Source organism: Aulonocara sp. 'chitande type north' Nkhata Bay, linkage group LG3 (assembly GCF_057382095.1).
Source record: "Aulonocara sp. 'chitande type north' Nkhata Bay isolate Kocher_YH1m ecotype deep benthic linkage group LG3, A_spYH_male_GT1.1, whole genome shotgun sequence".
Classification (NCBI taxonomy): domain Eukaryota; kingdom Metazoa; phylum Chordata; class Actinopteri; order Cichliformes; family Cichlidae; genus Aulonocara; species Aulonocara sp. 'chitande type north' Nkhata Bay.
The window spans coordinates 65,365,087-65,381,686 of record NC_141346.1 but is presented as its reverse complement, the minus strand read 5'-3'; the positions used below and the strand labels follow the sequence as shown (position 1 = coordinate 65,381,686).

At 39.5% G+C, this 16,600-nt stretch overlaps 1 protein-coding gene and 1 pseudogene across 3 annotated transcripts in view; both read right to left on the bottom strand.

Moving 5' to 3' along the window:
* The window catches only part of LOC147336613 (NACHT, LRR and PYD domains-containing protein 12-like), a 62,793-nt gene extending 57,323 nt beyond the window's left edge, over positions 1–5,470 (bottom strand). For all 3 annotated transcript variants that reach the window (XM_086285509.1, XM_086285511.1, XM_086285510.1), the window contains exons 1-4: positions 5,416–5,470; positions 634–726; positions 372–521; positions 152–265 (exon numbers count right to left, since the gene is read on the bottom strand). In XM_086285509.1, coding sequence (XP_086141635.1) covers positions 152–265; positions 372–521; positions 634–722 — 353 coding nt within the window. In that variant the 5' untranslated portion in view covers positions 723–726; positions 5,416–5,470. The remainder of the gene's footprint in view (positions 1–151; positions 266–371; positions 522–633; positions 727–5,415) is intronic.
* A 9,142-nt stretch (positions 5,471–14,612) lies between these two features.
* Positions 14,613–15,430, bottom strand: LOC147336612 (uncharacterized; annotated as a pseudogene).
* Between the last annotated feature and the right edge of the window lie 1,170 nt (positions 15,431–16,600).

Here is a 16,600-nt window from a genome sequence, read left to right as displayed (position 1 = left end):
CACTCTGACTGCTGTGTTTGTGGAAACACTCCAACACACACCGCTTCACATACCAACATAGAAATGTGTGTGAAAAAGAGCTGAGCTGATATTAAACATGAGGATTTATTCAAAAATACAGAGTCAGGAACAACATCTAGACACACATTACCTCTCAGCAGCAGAAGAACATCCTTTAAAGTCTATATCAATTTCCTTCGACACGTTGCTCTTTAAGGAAACACAGCTGGGTTCAGGTCCAGGAGATTCTGGCCTCTTATTGATCCTAAAAGAAAAACAATAAATGTAACAGCTTCATGAGACAGGAAGGAAAAACTGGAAACATTAAATTAAAGACATGATGAACAATCTCATAAAAATAATGTACTTACTCTTTGTCACATAACAGTCTTTTGTTAAAGTTTTCACCAATTTCCTTCGAGTCGTTGCTCTTTAAGGAAACACAGCTGGGTTCAGGTCCAGGCTCTGGATTAGTTTCAGGGTTATGTCCAGCTGAGCCTGGTACGCCCCACAGCTCTGGGCTTTAAAACAACACACACAGAGGTATGAGTGTGAATAATGATGGAGCAGTGATGTGAGTGCTGAGCTGTGACATGGAGAAGAGTCATGGACAGTTAGAGATGGTCATCTCACCTCTGAGCTTTGGTCTGGCTCTCATGTTCCCCACACAGAGTGCTTTTAGAGGGAGGGACTCCCTCCTCTCTGTCCTCACACTGATCCATGCTGCTGAAAACGTCCAGATGAACAGAATCAACTTTTTGGGGATTTACTGGATGATTGAGCATCAAGACACTTTTTAATATTTTACTAATTTCTGAAGCTTTTTACCAACTTTGTTCAAATTGGTCTGCTGTCATTTTATTGTTGACAAAAAGAGATTTTGAGTTTGAGTGTTGACGTTTCCATGTGGGACTGTTGCTGCAACACCAGGGGCCCGTTCTTCGTACGTCGCTTACTACATCCAAGATCAAATGACACATCCAAGACCAAACCATCGCGCTAACCGTGAGCTCGCTAATCCGGTTCCCCAAACACACCTGCTGTTGACGATTAGTATAGCTGGACGCAGTAATGTGACATCACTGGGTGTCATAAAAGGGGCTACGCATCGATAGTAGAAACATTGATCGGCAACCCTCTGATTGGTCGGCGAAAATGTCGAAGGAGAGCGCTCGGTATTTTTCGGCAGCAGAGCAAGAACTCTTGATTGAGGGATTTCAGGAGTTTCAGAGTTTAATTAAAACGCAAGGGAACACTGCAAAGGCTGCAAAAGCAAGGAGAGAGGGCTGGCAGAAAGTTGCTGACAAATTAAACTCGTAAGTAATTTAATAATAACAATAATAATAATGGATTGGATTTATATAGCGCTTTTCAAGGCACCCAAAGCGCATGACAATACCACTATTCAGTCACTTTATTATTTATTTATAGATTTATCATATTACACTATATTATCCAATATTATATTACATTATATTATATTGTTATATTATATCCCCTTTCACATTAGAGCCACAACAGGACCCACTAGAACATGGGAACAAGTAAAAGTGGAATATAAGAATATTCCACAGAATGGTAATATTTATCACTTATATTGCTTTTCGTCTCTTGGAAAGAGACCCTGAAATAATCTGTTAGTTTGTTCATAACAGCAACCAAGAAAAGGGCAGAGCAAAAAAAGACAGGTGGTGGTCCTGCACCCCCTCGTCAACAAGTTGGTTAAGTAAATAATACCCTCACGGGAAAATCGATATCTCTCAATGAGCACACTGTCGCGCTGAGCTAAAGGATCCTGTCTATCCCGCAACATACGCTGAATTCTGAGGACTCTCCTTATCAATCTTGCACCTTCCTCAATGGGTGGCTCGCGTATACGGACAGGACATGGCTGTGACAGACTTCCCAAATCCACCTTCGCTTTTATAGCCGTGGTCTCTCATCTTGATTACACGAAGTAATTTGCAATTACTACTCTGAAATATGAATTACATCTGTAATAATCACATATATGTAATAGAATGTTAATAGTACATTTCCCTTTTTTAGGAAATGACCTGTATGTATCTGTGTGACATCAATAAAAGGATCAAGTGCTGCATTATCTTTAGTTACATTGATGTTATTTATTTATGGTGAAACAGTGGTGGAATATCGCTGTTGCTTTCGTATAAATGAAGCGGACATACCTGCGTGGCCGCGATCTAATCCTGTTTACATAAAGTAAACCTGCTCCCGAGCAGGTTTACGCTTACGGCTCTGTTGCTATGACAGCAAGTCCCGGATGAGCTTCGGGGAACCGAATGATCCAAGATCACGCGAAATCGTCAACAATCTAATCCAGCTAACTTACTTAGCGAGGTACGAAGAACGGGCCCCTGGGCCCTATTTCAGGAAGCCGGTTTAGAAAACTCAGAGTGAAAAACATTAAACGTAAAACATAAACATTGGATTACAGAAACATGAAAACTCGTTAACAGTAGGGCTGCCACAAACGATTATTTTGATATTCGACTAGTCACCGAATATTTTTGCGATTAGTCGACTAATCAGGGCCCTATTTCAGGAAGCCGGTTTAGAAAACTCAGAGTTAAAAATGATACTCAGGGTTGAGTAACCCCGAACTGTCCAACTCGGAATATTCGGTTTCAGAAAGGCTGATAACAAGTAGTTCAATCAACGCGGAGTTGCTTTAACCCCAAGTTAAAGCCCTGATTATTGGAGCACAGATTAAGCGAGTCACCATGGAGACGGAGGGAAAGAAGGCGCGGTCAATGTATTTTACAGCGCTTGACGCCGAAATTCTGATGGCAGCATATGCCGATAACATGCAAATTTTGCAGAAAAAAAGTAACACAGCCCCAGCTGCAAAAAAAAGGGAGCATGCATGGCAAAACATAGCCGACAGAGTCAATGCGTGAGTGTTAATTTAAACATTGATCTAGGGATTTCCACCCATTTAACACGTTATTTTATTATATTTTATTTTTTATTTTATACATTTTATTTTGTGACGTGATGTGAGCACAGGTGCAACCCAACAGGCCCCAAACGTTCCTGGCAGCAAGTAAAAATGAAATATAAAAATATAGTCCAAACAGGTAAGGTGTAATTGTATTATGAGCCATAGTGCTTGGTCTGTTTGTCCCATGTAAATCAATTGCAGTTAGAGGCTACATTAACTTTCTTTCTGTAAGCACTTATTGAAATTATCTGAGCACATTACAAGTACATATTTGCTTACTCTGTATGCTCAAATGTGGCCCGTTATAGCCAACAGAAAAAAAGCAGAGGCCCGAAAAACAGGTGGGGGTCCTCCACCACCACCACTCACAGAGGCTGGCCACTTGGCTTCCACATTTGTGATAATGTTGGCAGCATCACATATGATCTTCACAGTGCAGAGAACACAAATTAGCATCCATTACTATAATGAAATAATTTGTTAGTTTGAAATGCTACAGGGAACTATGTACCTGTACATTAATGCTGTGGAAAGACTTCCTGTTCACATAGTCTCCTTCATTTACTGAAGGAGCAATGATTGGAATGTGAGTGCCATCTGTACAGCCAATCACGCCTGGGAACCGTGAAAATAAATGTAAAATTTAAGTAGTAGTTCAAGTATCACCACATCATGAATTAAGTTTTGTTTATCCTGATACCTGCAATTTTGTGGAATCCCTCTTTGATAAATCTTGTGGGTCTGTGACCGGGGAACACCACAGACGAGTGCAGGAGACGTTTCAGTGCAACTGTAACATTCCTGACTGCCCGACAGACGGTAGCCTTGGAAACGTGCTCAGCGTCACCAATATTATACAGAAAGCTCCCGTTTGCAAAAAACCGAAGTGCAATACAAATAATATGTACAGAACTGAGAGGATGTCCGCGATGTGTCTTATGAGCAATATTAGGCCTGAGGATGTTATTCAAATAAATTATAGATTGTGCTGAAAAACGGTAACGTTCACACAGAAAATCATCAGGAAATGATAAAATGTCCAAACGCGCTCTAATCACTCTCTCCCAGCGGAGAGCTCTGCGGAGAATTTGGGCTTCAACATCTACTGGCTCTTCAAGGAAGGGGCACCCCATGTCTGACACTTCCTACAGTCAGGTTTCCGACACAGAGGCGGAGAACGTCAGGGTTAGTTGAAGTAAACCTGCTAAGGGGCAGGTTAGCTTCACGGAGTGTGTCGTCATAGTGACTCACTCAGAATTAATCTGAACTCACTTTGTGAAACCGAAAACCCAGAGTTTTCGTTAACTCAGGGTATACTTACTCAGAGTTTGCACTAAACCGGCTTCCTGAAACAGGGCCCGGGCAGAGCTCTTTGAGCTTCTCGTGCATGAGGGAGAGAACTGGACAAAACTCATACTGGAGACATACAAACACAGATGTGTTTGTATGTGTGGGGGTCAAGATGTGACCCCATAAAACACTTCCCTAAACCTGCAGTCCAGCTATTGTTGGGATTTAAATATATATTCTTAATTCTTATTTTCTCATTATATTTTTTTTATTTATTTTAATATGAGATGCCTTCAGAAACTGAGCTCAGAGGAGACAAGACTAGGTTAAGGCATAAAACAATAAAAGAAGGTATGACCTCTCTCATGATCCCAAGTTGTGTGTGCATGCCAGAGCACTCTGGAAGGCACACAGAGTCTTTACAGACTACTAAGGATCAAACCTCTATCATCACGATTATAAAACTCTAAGCATATATGAGTAAATATTTCTAAGCATAAATGACAATCAACAATATTAACCTTACAATTGGCATCAGGGATTTACTTTTAGGCAATAGGGCAGTTTTACTTGCTGCTCGGCAAAAACATATTTATGTTACAGTTTTTTTCAGCTAAGAAGAGCTTAAAGACTCTCAGCTTTTATACTCAAGCCCCTGTAAATAGTTGGACAAAAAAATAATTTTCTCAGAAGTGTTCATGTTCATGTTCCTTTATTCACAGATTATTTCACAGATAGAGACTGAATAACATTTGTAACCCGGCACTTTGCAAAAACCAATGACTTTCAATAAGTATTGTATTATTTTAAAAGTCGGAATATAGTATAAATACTATGCCTAACCAGAAACTTGTGACTTTTATTAAAAAAAATATTTTTAAAAAAATTGATCGTTTAAATGCATTTATCTTTAAATAGTTTTTGTCATTAACCAAAATGCAGTGAGTTTATTTTCGAAATGTAAAACCTGTCAAACCCGTTTATGGTGTGAACAAAGCGGACATTTTATGACGCAGTATTTTAAAGCAGAGTCAGACATCAGAATCTAGAAACTATCAACTACATGTAGGTAAAAGACTAACTTGTGACTTTTTTTTAGCTTGTGCTGTTTCCATGAATACAAAGACAAATTGTTAAAGGAGGAAACAAAGCAAACTTACAGTTTCTTCACACACCAACAAGCTCCGCTCCACACCTGGACACTAAACACGGACACACAGGTGAGCTTCTTCCGGGAAGGAGGCGGGACTCCACCTGAAGCTCAAAGGTGGGAGGGGCTCAGCTCTGTGTGTGCTGATGTGTTAACTTTAAAAATATGCCGTCTGACTGCTCAGACTGAGTCAGAGTAAAGTTCACATGCTGACGTGTGGAGACATGAAACCTTGTTGTAGTTGCAGGTGTGAACACACTGATCCCAGATCAGCTCTGCTGTATTTGTAACATGAACATTTCTGCTGCAAAGCTTCAAATGTTCAGCATGTTTCTCTGTTTCCAGTCTATAGATCCAGTCACACTTTCTACCTTCACCTGTGCAGTAAAGACTGAGAGCAGAGCTGAAACCAAGCGTCCAATCAGTGAGCAGCATCAACACCTGAGCTTCATTCAAACTCTGTTATTGAAGATGTTGTTGGTACAAAGTTCATCTGCTGCTCACATGAATCCTGTGATGAAAGCTTTATTTCACTGAAGGTTTCTTCAAAGCTCATTTCAACCTGTTGAAGTCATGAATGAAAGTGCAGACTGAGAGTGGATCACATGATGTTTGAGGTGTGTCATGTGACATGTTCAGTATTGTCACACATGTCTAGATTGTCCCTGATATCATAACTGCTCAAACACTGATGATTATATTTGAAGAATTATTACTGATGGCAGCAAAGTTTGAATTGAGCTCTCTGTCTGTGCGGATTTGTCGCCCTCTGGAGGTCAAAACACAAACTGCATGATATCACTGGTTACAGTGACATCATGCAGATATATATACATATATATACATATATATATATATATACACACATATACATATATCACTGACTTTCAGCTTGTTGTGTTTGTGGATATATGACTGACTTTAATTATTAAACATTCGCACATAAATAAGTGACGTCATATTCAGTACTTTTGACAGTTCACTCTTCGGCTGCTCCATCTTTTTAGGGAAATTCCATGTACATAAATGTCAATTTCAAAACTCAATCCCATCATTTAATTTGTTTTTGATTGAAATTGAATATTACTTAAACTCTCTTAAATTAACTTCCAATAAAAAAGGTTTATCATTGATTTAAATTCATTCAGAAATGTTTAACGAATGAGCTGTCACAATTTTCAAGTACAAAGTTGTTATGAAGTCTGTCACATTCCCCCCCTTTTTTTTCTTTTTTTCTCCTTTATTTATTTATCCTTCTTATTTCATTGCACTGTATATTGTTACTCTTATTTGCCTTGTATGTCTACTGTACAAACTGAACTGGAATGACTGACTGTTCACTTTATAATTTCAATAAAGTTTGGGGGGAAAAAAAGAAAATCTCTTCGGCCGCTCCCTTCTGCCGTATTTTGCGGCAAAATTATCCACACCCACCGCTGGGCTATGAATTGTGGGATATATGGGACCACGAAGCGTGCGCCGGACCACGCTTGATATTTGGGGAAATCGACGGCGCATTTGGAGTATGCATTTGAAGTACACTTCGAATTGGGACAGCCGTCGTCGCGTGGCGGTGACGTAACCGCACTTAAAATGCGTACTTCAAGCATGCAGACCCTGAATTGGGACAGAGCCATCAAGCCATCCTGTCACACTGAGCATGTGCAAACACAGCAGCCAACATCCTGTTGCACTGAGCATGTGCAAACACAGCAACCAACATCCTGTCATACTGAGCATGTGCAAACACAGCAGCCAACATCCTGTCACACTGAGCATGTGCAAACACCGCTCTCAGCTTCCATCACTCACAAGCTCCACCCTCCACTTAAAAGCCCAGAACAAAACTTGTGACCAACACATCACAGACAGAGGTGATGTTCACGCTCTGTTTCTGGGTGGGAAACTCACCTGTGGGTGTGGCTGTTCCTTCCCTACAATCTCTGATGTCACAGCTGCTAAATTAGACTGAACTGAAGCCAGACTCAAACAGAAAACATCCCCAAAGACTCTGGACCCAAAATATATGTTCCACCACCACGCTGCAATGCATCTTGGGATAGGGTGGGCCCACCTGTGCTTCAAATCCAGGGAGAAGGTGGACACGTTTGTGGGAGGCTAGGATTCTGGACGCCCTTTGCGGCCACACTGTGATGTCATTGTCCTTCAGAGGAAGCAGAGGCTGAATTTAAATACACCTGCTGACTTCATGTGTTCTGCTCTGACAGCTGCCATGTGTCACAGCATGGATAATAAATCCATCAAACTTCACTCAGCTCTAATAACACCATCAGTGTTTGATGTCCAGAGGATTCATCAGCTTTAACCATGATAGAAGCAGGAAGTTAAGATATAAATCCTCAGCACCATCCACAAGCATTTGCATTATTTGCAAAGAACATGGAGAACATCGGTGTATGAACGCAGCAGTATTCGTGTATATTGAAACACCTGCATTAGGAAAACAACATTTACAGCTACATTTACCAGAGGATCACAGACCCGTAAACACAAGAGAGATAAACATGTTTGTGAACACAGGTTTGTTCTTACAGATTTATGACTTAATGCCAAACTATTCTGATCTCATTTTAAAATGAAACATGTCCATGTAATGACTGCATTAACCTGATGGGCCTGAGGTCAAGTTTAGAATATATTGTTCATTTCTTCAAAAGATATTTCAGATTGGTCATACCTGATAAGTAGAAAAAGTAAAAATTATCTTTGAATGGTGTTTTTGTGTTTATTTATTTCTAAATGCTTGGACTGGCCAAAATGAAAAGGATTAGCAATGAGTATGTAACACTGGTGGTGCAATACTAGTAATGGGCATGTAAGACCTGTTAGTGCTACTTCTTGCCTTCGTTGCCTGTAGTACGGCAGTATAGTTACCTTTAACCACAGTACGAGGACAGAAGGGAAATATGGACCAGATCAGACAGGTTCTAGATTTGTAGGAGCTAAGGGTGTATGACAACAGAGGACTTGTACACAGTAGGTGTAGAAAACACAATTGCATTTATTAGCAATTATTAAAGTTGTGCACATTTAACAAAAGTAGAGTGCGCTTCTTGAAAACAGAATAAAATAAAATTAACCCCACAAATGGTCGACCCAAGGATATATTGTCTTTTGTGTCTTTTTTAAAGTCAATTTCAGTCTTTCAATGTTCAATAGTCACTCAGTGTGTTTGTAACCAGTCGGGTTACAATCTACCAGTTCATCCGGCTATTTGGGCTGGGCTCGCCATCCAGTACTGGAAAAGGGATCCTCGATTCTTCTCAGGTCCTCAAAACCAATCCAATCCAAATAAGCAAAGGGAAAAAACCTGACCTGGGGACCAGGCCAGAACACAGTAGTTCAACATTTAAGCTATCATGCCTGTAACTTATTATTACTACTGGTTGCTTGTAGTGCTTCTAAATTTCTTTCAAAATATTCTATGTTGTACAAAAAATTATTCTCATTTCAAAGGGAAAAAGTGCATAGGAAATACACATTTAAAACAATACTAAATAGCTCAGCAGTGCATTAAAAATACACATTGGCTTGAGACTTATCAAGTTTCAGCTAAGTACAGTGCAGGTGAAGGCACTTAATTTCACGTTGCTAATACTTAATTGTGCAGAACTATAATTAGCACCATGAGAAAAGTGAACATGTGCTACAAGTGAAAAACCTGGGTGTTATTTTTGACTCTGAGCTTGGTTTTATCCCACATATTAAACATGTAACTAAAATTGGATTTTATCATCTAAAAAATATAGCCAGAGTCCGCCCTATTCTCTCTCGGGCCAACACGGAGATGCTGATGCATGCTTTTATTACCAGTCGCATTGATTACTGTAATGCCCTGCTCTCTGGTCTTCCTAAGAAGAATATTTCAACTTTACAACTCTTGCAAAACTCGGCAGCTCGTGTGCTGACGAAGACCAGAGGGCGGGCCCACATTACACCGGTTTTAGAATCGCTGCACTGGCTCCCCGTGTGTTTCAGGATCGATTTTAAAGTTCTTTTATTGGTTTTTAAATGTCTTAATGGTCTTGGGCCTTCCTATCTCTCAGATCTGCTTTTACCATACGAACCCTCGCGGACCCTGAGGTCCTCTGGTACTGGCCTTTTGATTGTCCCTAAAGTCAGGACACATACTCACGGAGAGGCAGCGTTTCAGTGGTATGGTCCTCGTCTGTGGAACAGCCTGCCGGAGGAGCTCAGGGCCGCAGAGAACGTACATGTTTTCAAGAACAGGCTCAAGACCCACCTTTTTAATTTAGCTTTTACTTAGCGTTTATTTATTTTATGCTTATTTATTCTATCCTGTTATTCTATTATTAATTTAGGATTTACCTAATATTTGTTTGATTTTATTCTTATTCATTTTTTAATCTTCTTATTCTATTTATATTTATATTGTATCCTGTTCTTATTTATTTTATCATTTTACCCTATATATATTGTATTGCGTCATATCTCCAGTGTTTCCTCGGAGGGCGCTCTCTGCACCGGGGCTGTTATTGACCGTGGCTGCTGGGTCTCTGGGGTCCTCTCAGCCTGGCTGGGGGGCTCCTTTGCCTCCCTCCTGCTGTGTGCCCAGCCTGGAGGCTGCGGTCTGTGACCGGCTCCTGGTGCAGACGGCTCCCTGTTATAGTGTTTCCTCACTTGGCTCATGCGAGCCCAGCCCAATTTTTACTCTTTAAGTGTGCGCGTGTGTGTATGTGTGTGTGGGTGGGGGGATATATGTGTATTGAGAGTGTGGGGAGTGAGTTGGAGGGTGGGGTGGGCTGCTTTTAACTATGTAAAGCACTTTGTGCTACATTTTCTCTGTATGAAAAGTGCTTTATAAATAAAGATTGATTGATTGAAGATTGAACATAACAACTTCGCACAAAACCATACATCAATACCACAGTAATGTGACATAAACCTTTAAAGAACATCTCGTATAAGGTGCAGCAGACTCGGTGCTAATTGCTTTAGCCTCGGAAAAGGCACTTTCATTGCAAAATGGCTAACGGAAGTTAGCATCGGAGCTAGCGGCAAGTAGCATGCTATGCTAGCGCACGTGGTTTTGGTTTTTTTTTTTGCGATCAACTTTTTTTTTTTATTAACAATTGAAACAATACAGTCACAAACAACATAACACATTATAGTGCAAATGAACTCTCGTGGAGGATAAAAAAAAAAACAACACAGTCAATAAAACAAAACTAACAGCAAGGATATGGGGAAATGGGGGCTAGACAAAAAATCCACAGTATTAACGGGGAAGAATTAAAAAAAGAGCACAGGTTGATACACAATAAAGGTAATAATCAAAACAGTAGCAAATGGGAAATGTCATCATAGATTGTGGCAAATCTGCTTGACTTCAGTTTTTTAAGTGACATGAAATAATGTTTAAAGTCATTGATGAACCATGTAAAGGATGGTTTTCTATTCCTCCATTTACAACAATGTATATGGTATTTACCTAACAGGATGACAATGCTAATCACAGTAGAGACAGATGGATGTTGTTTAGCCATATAGAAAATAATATCAGAAATATTAAACTGGGGAATATCGTTGATCTTGAGGGATAACCAACTGTGTAGTTCTAACCAAAAGGCAGCTGATACAGGACATGAGAGAAACAAATGGTGTAATGTTTCACAGGCTGAATCACAAAATGCACACTGATCAACCTCAAATTTAAACCTCCTCTTCAAAAATTCAGACACAGGATATATATTATTAATTATCTTGAAATGAGTTTATTTTACTTTTGGGGAGACAGGCCACTGAGTGAATTTTGAGAACGCCTTTTCCATGAGTGACTGGTCCCCATGAAGGGCCTGCAAATATCTACCTGAGTTAAACCCCTGGAAAAGAATAGATTTAAAATTCACACTGATAAATTTATTGTTACATTTACTATCATTTAGGATGCGGTTACCAATTTTTAAGTTTGGCAGCGCTGGATTGACCACAGAGAGTAGCATTGTGTTGCGTATCAGCTGCCTTAGGGCCAACGGGATAGCACAGCAAACTTTTCTGTATTCTTTTAATGGACAATTAAAGTCGTGTCTTTTTGAGAAAGACACGTAATCCAATAGAGCACCACTCGAATCCAGCAAGTCAGTTACAAACAAGATACCACTCTCAAACCAGTTCCTGATAAATAATGTCTTTTTGTTAGCAGTTATCACTCTATTGTTCCATAGGGTCGACATGTGAGGAGAAAAGTTGTGTGTAAACACCATTTTCCAAAAATGAAGAATCTGTTTGTGAAAATTAGAGAGTGTAACAGGTATTTTACTAGTCTCAAAGTCACATTTTAATAGAAAATCAATTCCTCCTAATTCCTTAAATAAAGATCTGGGTATATGAAACCACATGGAATCAGACTGAGATAAGCAAGCTCTGAGCCAGTTGATCTTAAAAGTTCCGATCATTGATTCAAAGTCTAAGGCTCTGACACCACCTTTCTCATAGTCTTTAACCAACTGTGATCTCTTAATATAGTGGGTTTTGTTTTGCCATAGGAATTGAAAAATAATTGAGTTGGCTTTCCTAATATTTTGGGGAGAAATATAAAGAGAATGACATGGGTAAATTAATTTAGAGATACCTTCAGCTTTGGAAAGGATGACTCTGCCAAATATAGTGATATCCCTGGTTAACCAATGACTAAGGGATTTCTTCATGTCTATGATACGATTGCAGATGTTGTCTTCTCTTCGGGACATATTTTTAGAAATCACCATACCTAAATATTTAACTTCCAATTCAACTCTTATAGAAGCTATATTAGAATCAGAACACGTGTGAATAGGTAACAATTCACATTTGTTAATATTCAGACACAGTCCTGACGCCTGGGAGAATAATTAGATAGTGTTAAGCGCTTTAGCTACCATGGATTTATCTCTTAAAAACAGTGCAGTATCGTCAGCAAACTGGCTTATTTTGAATTCCTTGTCAAAGATGTTAATACCATATAAATCAGGGTCTTTTTGGATGAGAAGTGCCAGCAGTTGAGTGGTTAATATGAACAATTTGGGGGAAATCCTGACGGATACCTCTCTGCACATCAAACCTAGGTGTCATTCCAGGGTTAAGTGAGACAGAGCTAGAAATGTTACTGTAAAACATTTTGATCACATTACAAAAGTTTTCCCCAAAACCCAGGAAATTCAAGGCTTTAAGCAGGAAGGGATGTTCAACCGTGTCAAAAGCCTTATAAAAGTCCAAAAACAACACTAAGCTTTCTGTCTTTATATGCTGGCGATAATCAAGCATATCAAAAATCAATCTAATGTGATTGTGTATATGTCTTCCTTTTATAAACGCCGACTGACATTCATCCACTAAATGTGATAAACAATCATTTAAGCGGTTCGCATATACATGAGCCAGTAATTTATAATCATTACACAGAAGGGTTATGGGTCTCCAATTATCCAGAAGTAGTTTGTCTTTGTTGGGTTTTGGAATTAAAGTAATTAGACCTTGTTTCATTGTAGGTGAAAGATTAGTTGATGAGATACATTCTAAGTAAGCACTGTAAAGAGTTAATCTAATGTCATGCCAGAAAAAGGAGTAAAATTCCACTGTTAGCCCATCAATACCTGGTGATTTGCCCCTGGGCATTTGTCCGATTGCCTTGTCCAGCTCTTCGATTGCAAGTTTACTCTCCATACGAACCTTTACATCCACATCCAATGTCCCATTAAGGCCTCTAAGACTTTCCAGAAACACAGTGCCATTCTCCGTTGAATAGGTTGACTTGTAAAGGTTACTGCAAAAATGAAGTATTTCCACGTTTATTTTGTCATGGTCCTCAGTCAAAACGCCCTTGATATTCAGTGATTGGATCTTCTTATTTGATTGTCTGTATTTCTCTAAATTAAAAAAGTAGGAAGAGTTTTTCTCACCCTCCTCAATCCACTGGGCTCTTGAACGAACATAGGCACCATTTGCTTTCTCTAAGAACATTTTGTCTAGTTGAGATTGAAAAGTGTTTAGTTGTATATGTTCGTCCAGAGATAAATCCTGTTTGCAGCATAGCCTGTTAATTCTTTCTATAATGCTTTGTTGCTCCTGTCTTTTCTGTTTAGCAATGGATTTGCTCATTTGAATTGCTACCTGTTTAACTTGGAATTTAAACCATTCCCATTTGCTCACATGTGACATATCTAGTTTAACAATTTCTACAATTAAATTTCTCACTTCAAGGCAGAAGTTGTCATTATGCAGGAGGTTGTTGAATTTCCAAATAAGGGATTGATGTTTCACCTTGGTTAATGAAATGAATAAGGAAATCAAACAGTGATCAGTTAGAGGGGAAGCTGAGATTTCACACTTAGAAATGTTGTTGATCAAATTGTTAGAGACTAACCAGTAATCAATCCTGGAACACTGACCATTATTAGATGAATTAAACCAAGTAAATTGAGATACAGATGGATTTTTCAGCCTCCAAGCGTCACAGAGACTAACTTTGTTGACCAAATTAAGGATACTTTCATCGTAACTGTGGCATGAGGTCCCGGATGGAAGACGATCAACAGAGGGATCAGGAGCTAAGTTAAAGTCTCCCCCCACAACAACTTTGTCAACAAGATAGCTCAATTTCCATTGCTCTAACTGTTCGCAAAGGAAGGTTAGAAGTTTCTTATTCTGAGCTCTATTAGTATAACCATATACACACAGCAGAATGTATTTTGAACCATTAATCTCTGACACTATCATCAGCCAATGACCATCAGAATCACTTTTACAGTCTATGACATTTCCCGGAAACCTATTAAATAAAATCATCACTCCAGCTGAGTGAGACGTACCATGACTAAAGAAAACAGATTCACCCCACTGTGTTTTCCAGAACTTTGTGTCTGCCTCTGCCGAATGGGTCTCTTGTAGAAAGACACAGTTAGCCTGTTGCTCCTTGCAAAAAAGAAAGATAGCCTTACGCTTCACAATGTTTCTTAGCCCCCTGACGTTCAAAGAAATAACAGAAAACATATAACACTATTACAAAAGTATTGGGGGAAAAAAAGAAACTTAAGAAGACACGCAGGAACGAGCAGCTGTGTCCTGTATAAAAGAACTATTCAGTGCAATAACCCATAACAACCGGGAAATTTTAAATTAAATGACATGCTAAGCAATAGGCTTAATCAACAGCAGTATACCTGAGAGGTGAAAAAGGTCACACAAAAGAAAATCAGTTCGGGTCCACTCTTTGGTTATCAATCAGAGCGTAGCCGTCCTTCAAAAACGCTCTCTTTCCCTTACTCCTGGCGTCCTGGACCAGCGGCCACAGCTTAACTCGAGCCTCCCGATCTTCCTTGGAGAAGTCTTCCTTGAAGCGGATGTTCATCTCCTTGCAAACCCTCGCATGCCTCGATTTCTTCCAGACGTCGCCCCGGACCGTTCTCATGCCAAACTGGATAATTATGGCTCTCGGGGACCCGGAAGATGCAGCGTTCCCCTTCTTTCCCAGCCGATGAACAGTATCAACAGTCTCTCTCAGTTTATCCACAGACAAGAGCACAACTCTGGTGAGAATCCCGATAACTGACTCTCTCGTGTTTTCATCATCTTTCTCAGGAAGACCAGTCAGCCTTAGGTTCCATCTCCTCTTATATCGAGCATGTTCCTCACAGGAGCTGCGCAGGGATTTGTTTTCTTTCTGCAGCTCACCAACTTTCTCCTGGAGTTCTACTATACTCTTTATTTTTTCTTATTTCCGCCGTGTTCATATCAATGCGCTTTTCAAACTTACGCAGCAACGCCGTCTGTTCATCCATCTTATGCTTTAACACATTGACTGCTTGCAAGATAGCTGCGGCGGTGTCCTCTTCCTCCAGCGGCTGCACTCGCACCCCTCTTGCTTTCTTCGGGTTAGGGCTTTTTGTCGGAGTGTGAGCCCAGTTGATTCTGGAGTCCTTGGAAGTCATGTCAGTGATCTCCAAATCTTGAATATCCTCCTCGTCACACGCCTCTCTCAAAACCGAAACGTTGTAGTCATGATCCATCGTGGTCATAGGACAAGTATCAAAATTAACCCCGGAAAAATTACAACTTAAAGCTGGTTTATAGTTAATTCTTCAGTGGCTGGTTGAAGTGCACAAAAAGCGCAAAAGACAGGTTATTGCTTTTAATAAATTCACAGTTTCAGGACAAAAGAAAGCCAAAAAAGTTCGGACGCCTGCAGTAAAGTTGCTGCACACTCCGCCATCTTGTTTCCTCCCCTGAGGGAAGAGGTCTCTCAGTCCTGACAATCCACTTTTTTTTTTTTTTTTTTTTAAGGAACTTTATTTACAAACAACAGTATAACATACAAGGCACCATCATTAATCCGAATATGTAACATCCTCGGTTGAGCATTATAGCAAGAAAGAAAAGGAAGAAAAAACAAACAAAAAAAATAAAAAAAATAAACACAAAGCCAAAAGAGCTAGCACAAAAAGAAAGAACAGTCGTTGAAGGATTTGAACCAAAGGCAAAAAATAACATGAACAAAAAAGGGCAGTCAAGATTATAAATTAGGGAGGTTTCTTGTTTAACATAGATTAAACTCTTTAAATAAAACAACAAGTTTATGAGCTTTCTTGTTATTCACATGTTTCAGCGATTTAGCCCAGAGTTTAAAGTCATTCAGCCATCTGTTTATACATGGTTTAGCTTTAAAGTATCTGCATTTCTGAATAAAAAGAATTTCCCATTAACAAAAACGTCCTAATCAACAGGTCAAAATCTGCATTCTCAGCAAGAATTCCAAACTTTATTACTGTCACCGTCAAATGTGGTAACTGAAGTCTCCTGGACTGTAGCCAGCTCCACATGTCAGTCCAGAAGGAGTGCACTGATTCACAGTAGAAAAACAAGTGATCCAGACTTTCAATATCATTTTCACAAAATGTGCAGGCGTTCACATCTAAGTTTAATTTCCGTCTTAAGAATTCATTGGTTGGATAAACCTCATTAATGATTTTAAAGTGAACCTCTTTTACTTTAGGGGAAAGAGGAAGTGAGATATACTTTTGTCTTATCACCTTAACCTCCATGGTCTCAAATTCTTTAAGGATAAAATTTCTTTTAACCGGATTAGGGCAAATTTCATTTATCAAAATATAACTGATCACTTTGTTTGTAAACCTGCTATCACCAAATTCAACTGCAGCTATGCAGAGCTGTTTGACAAT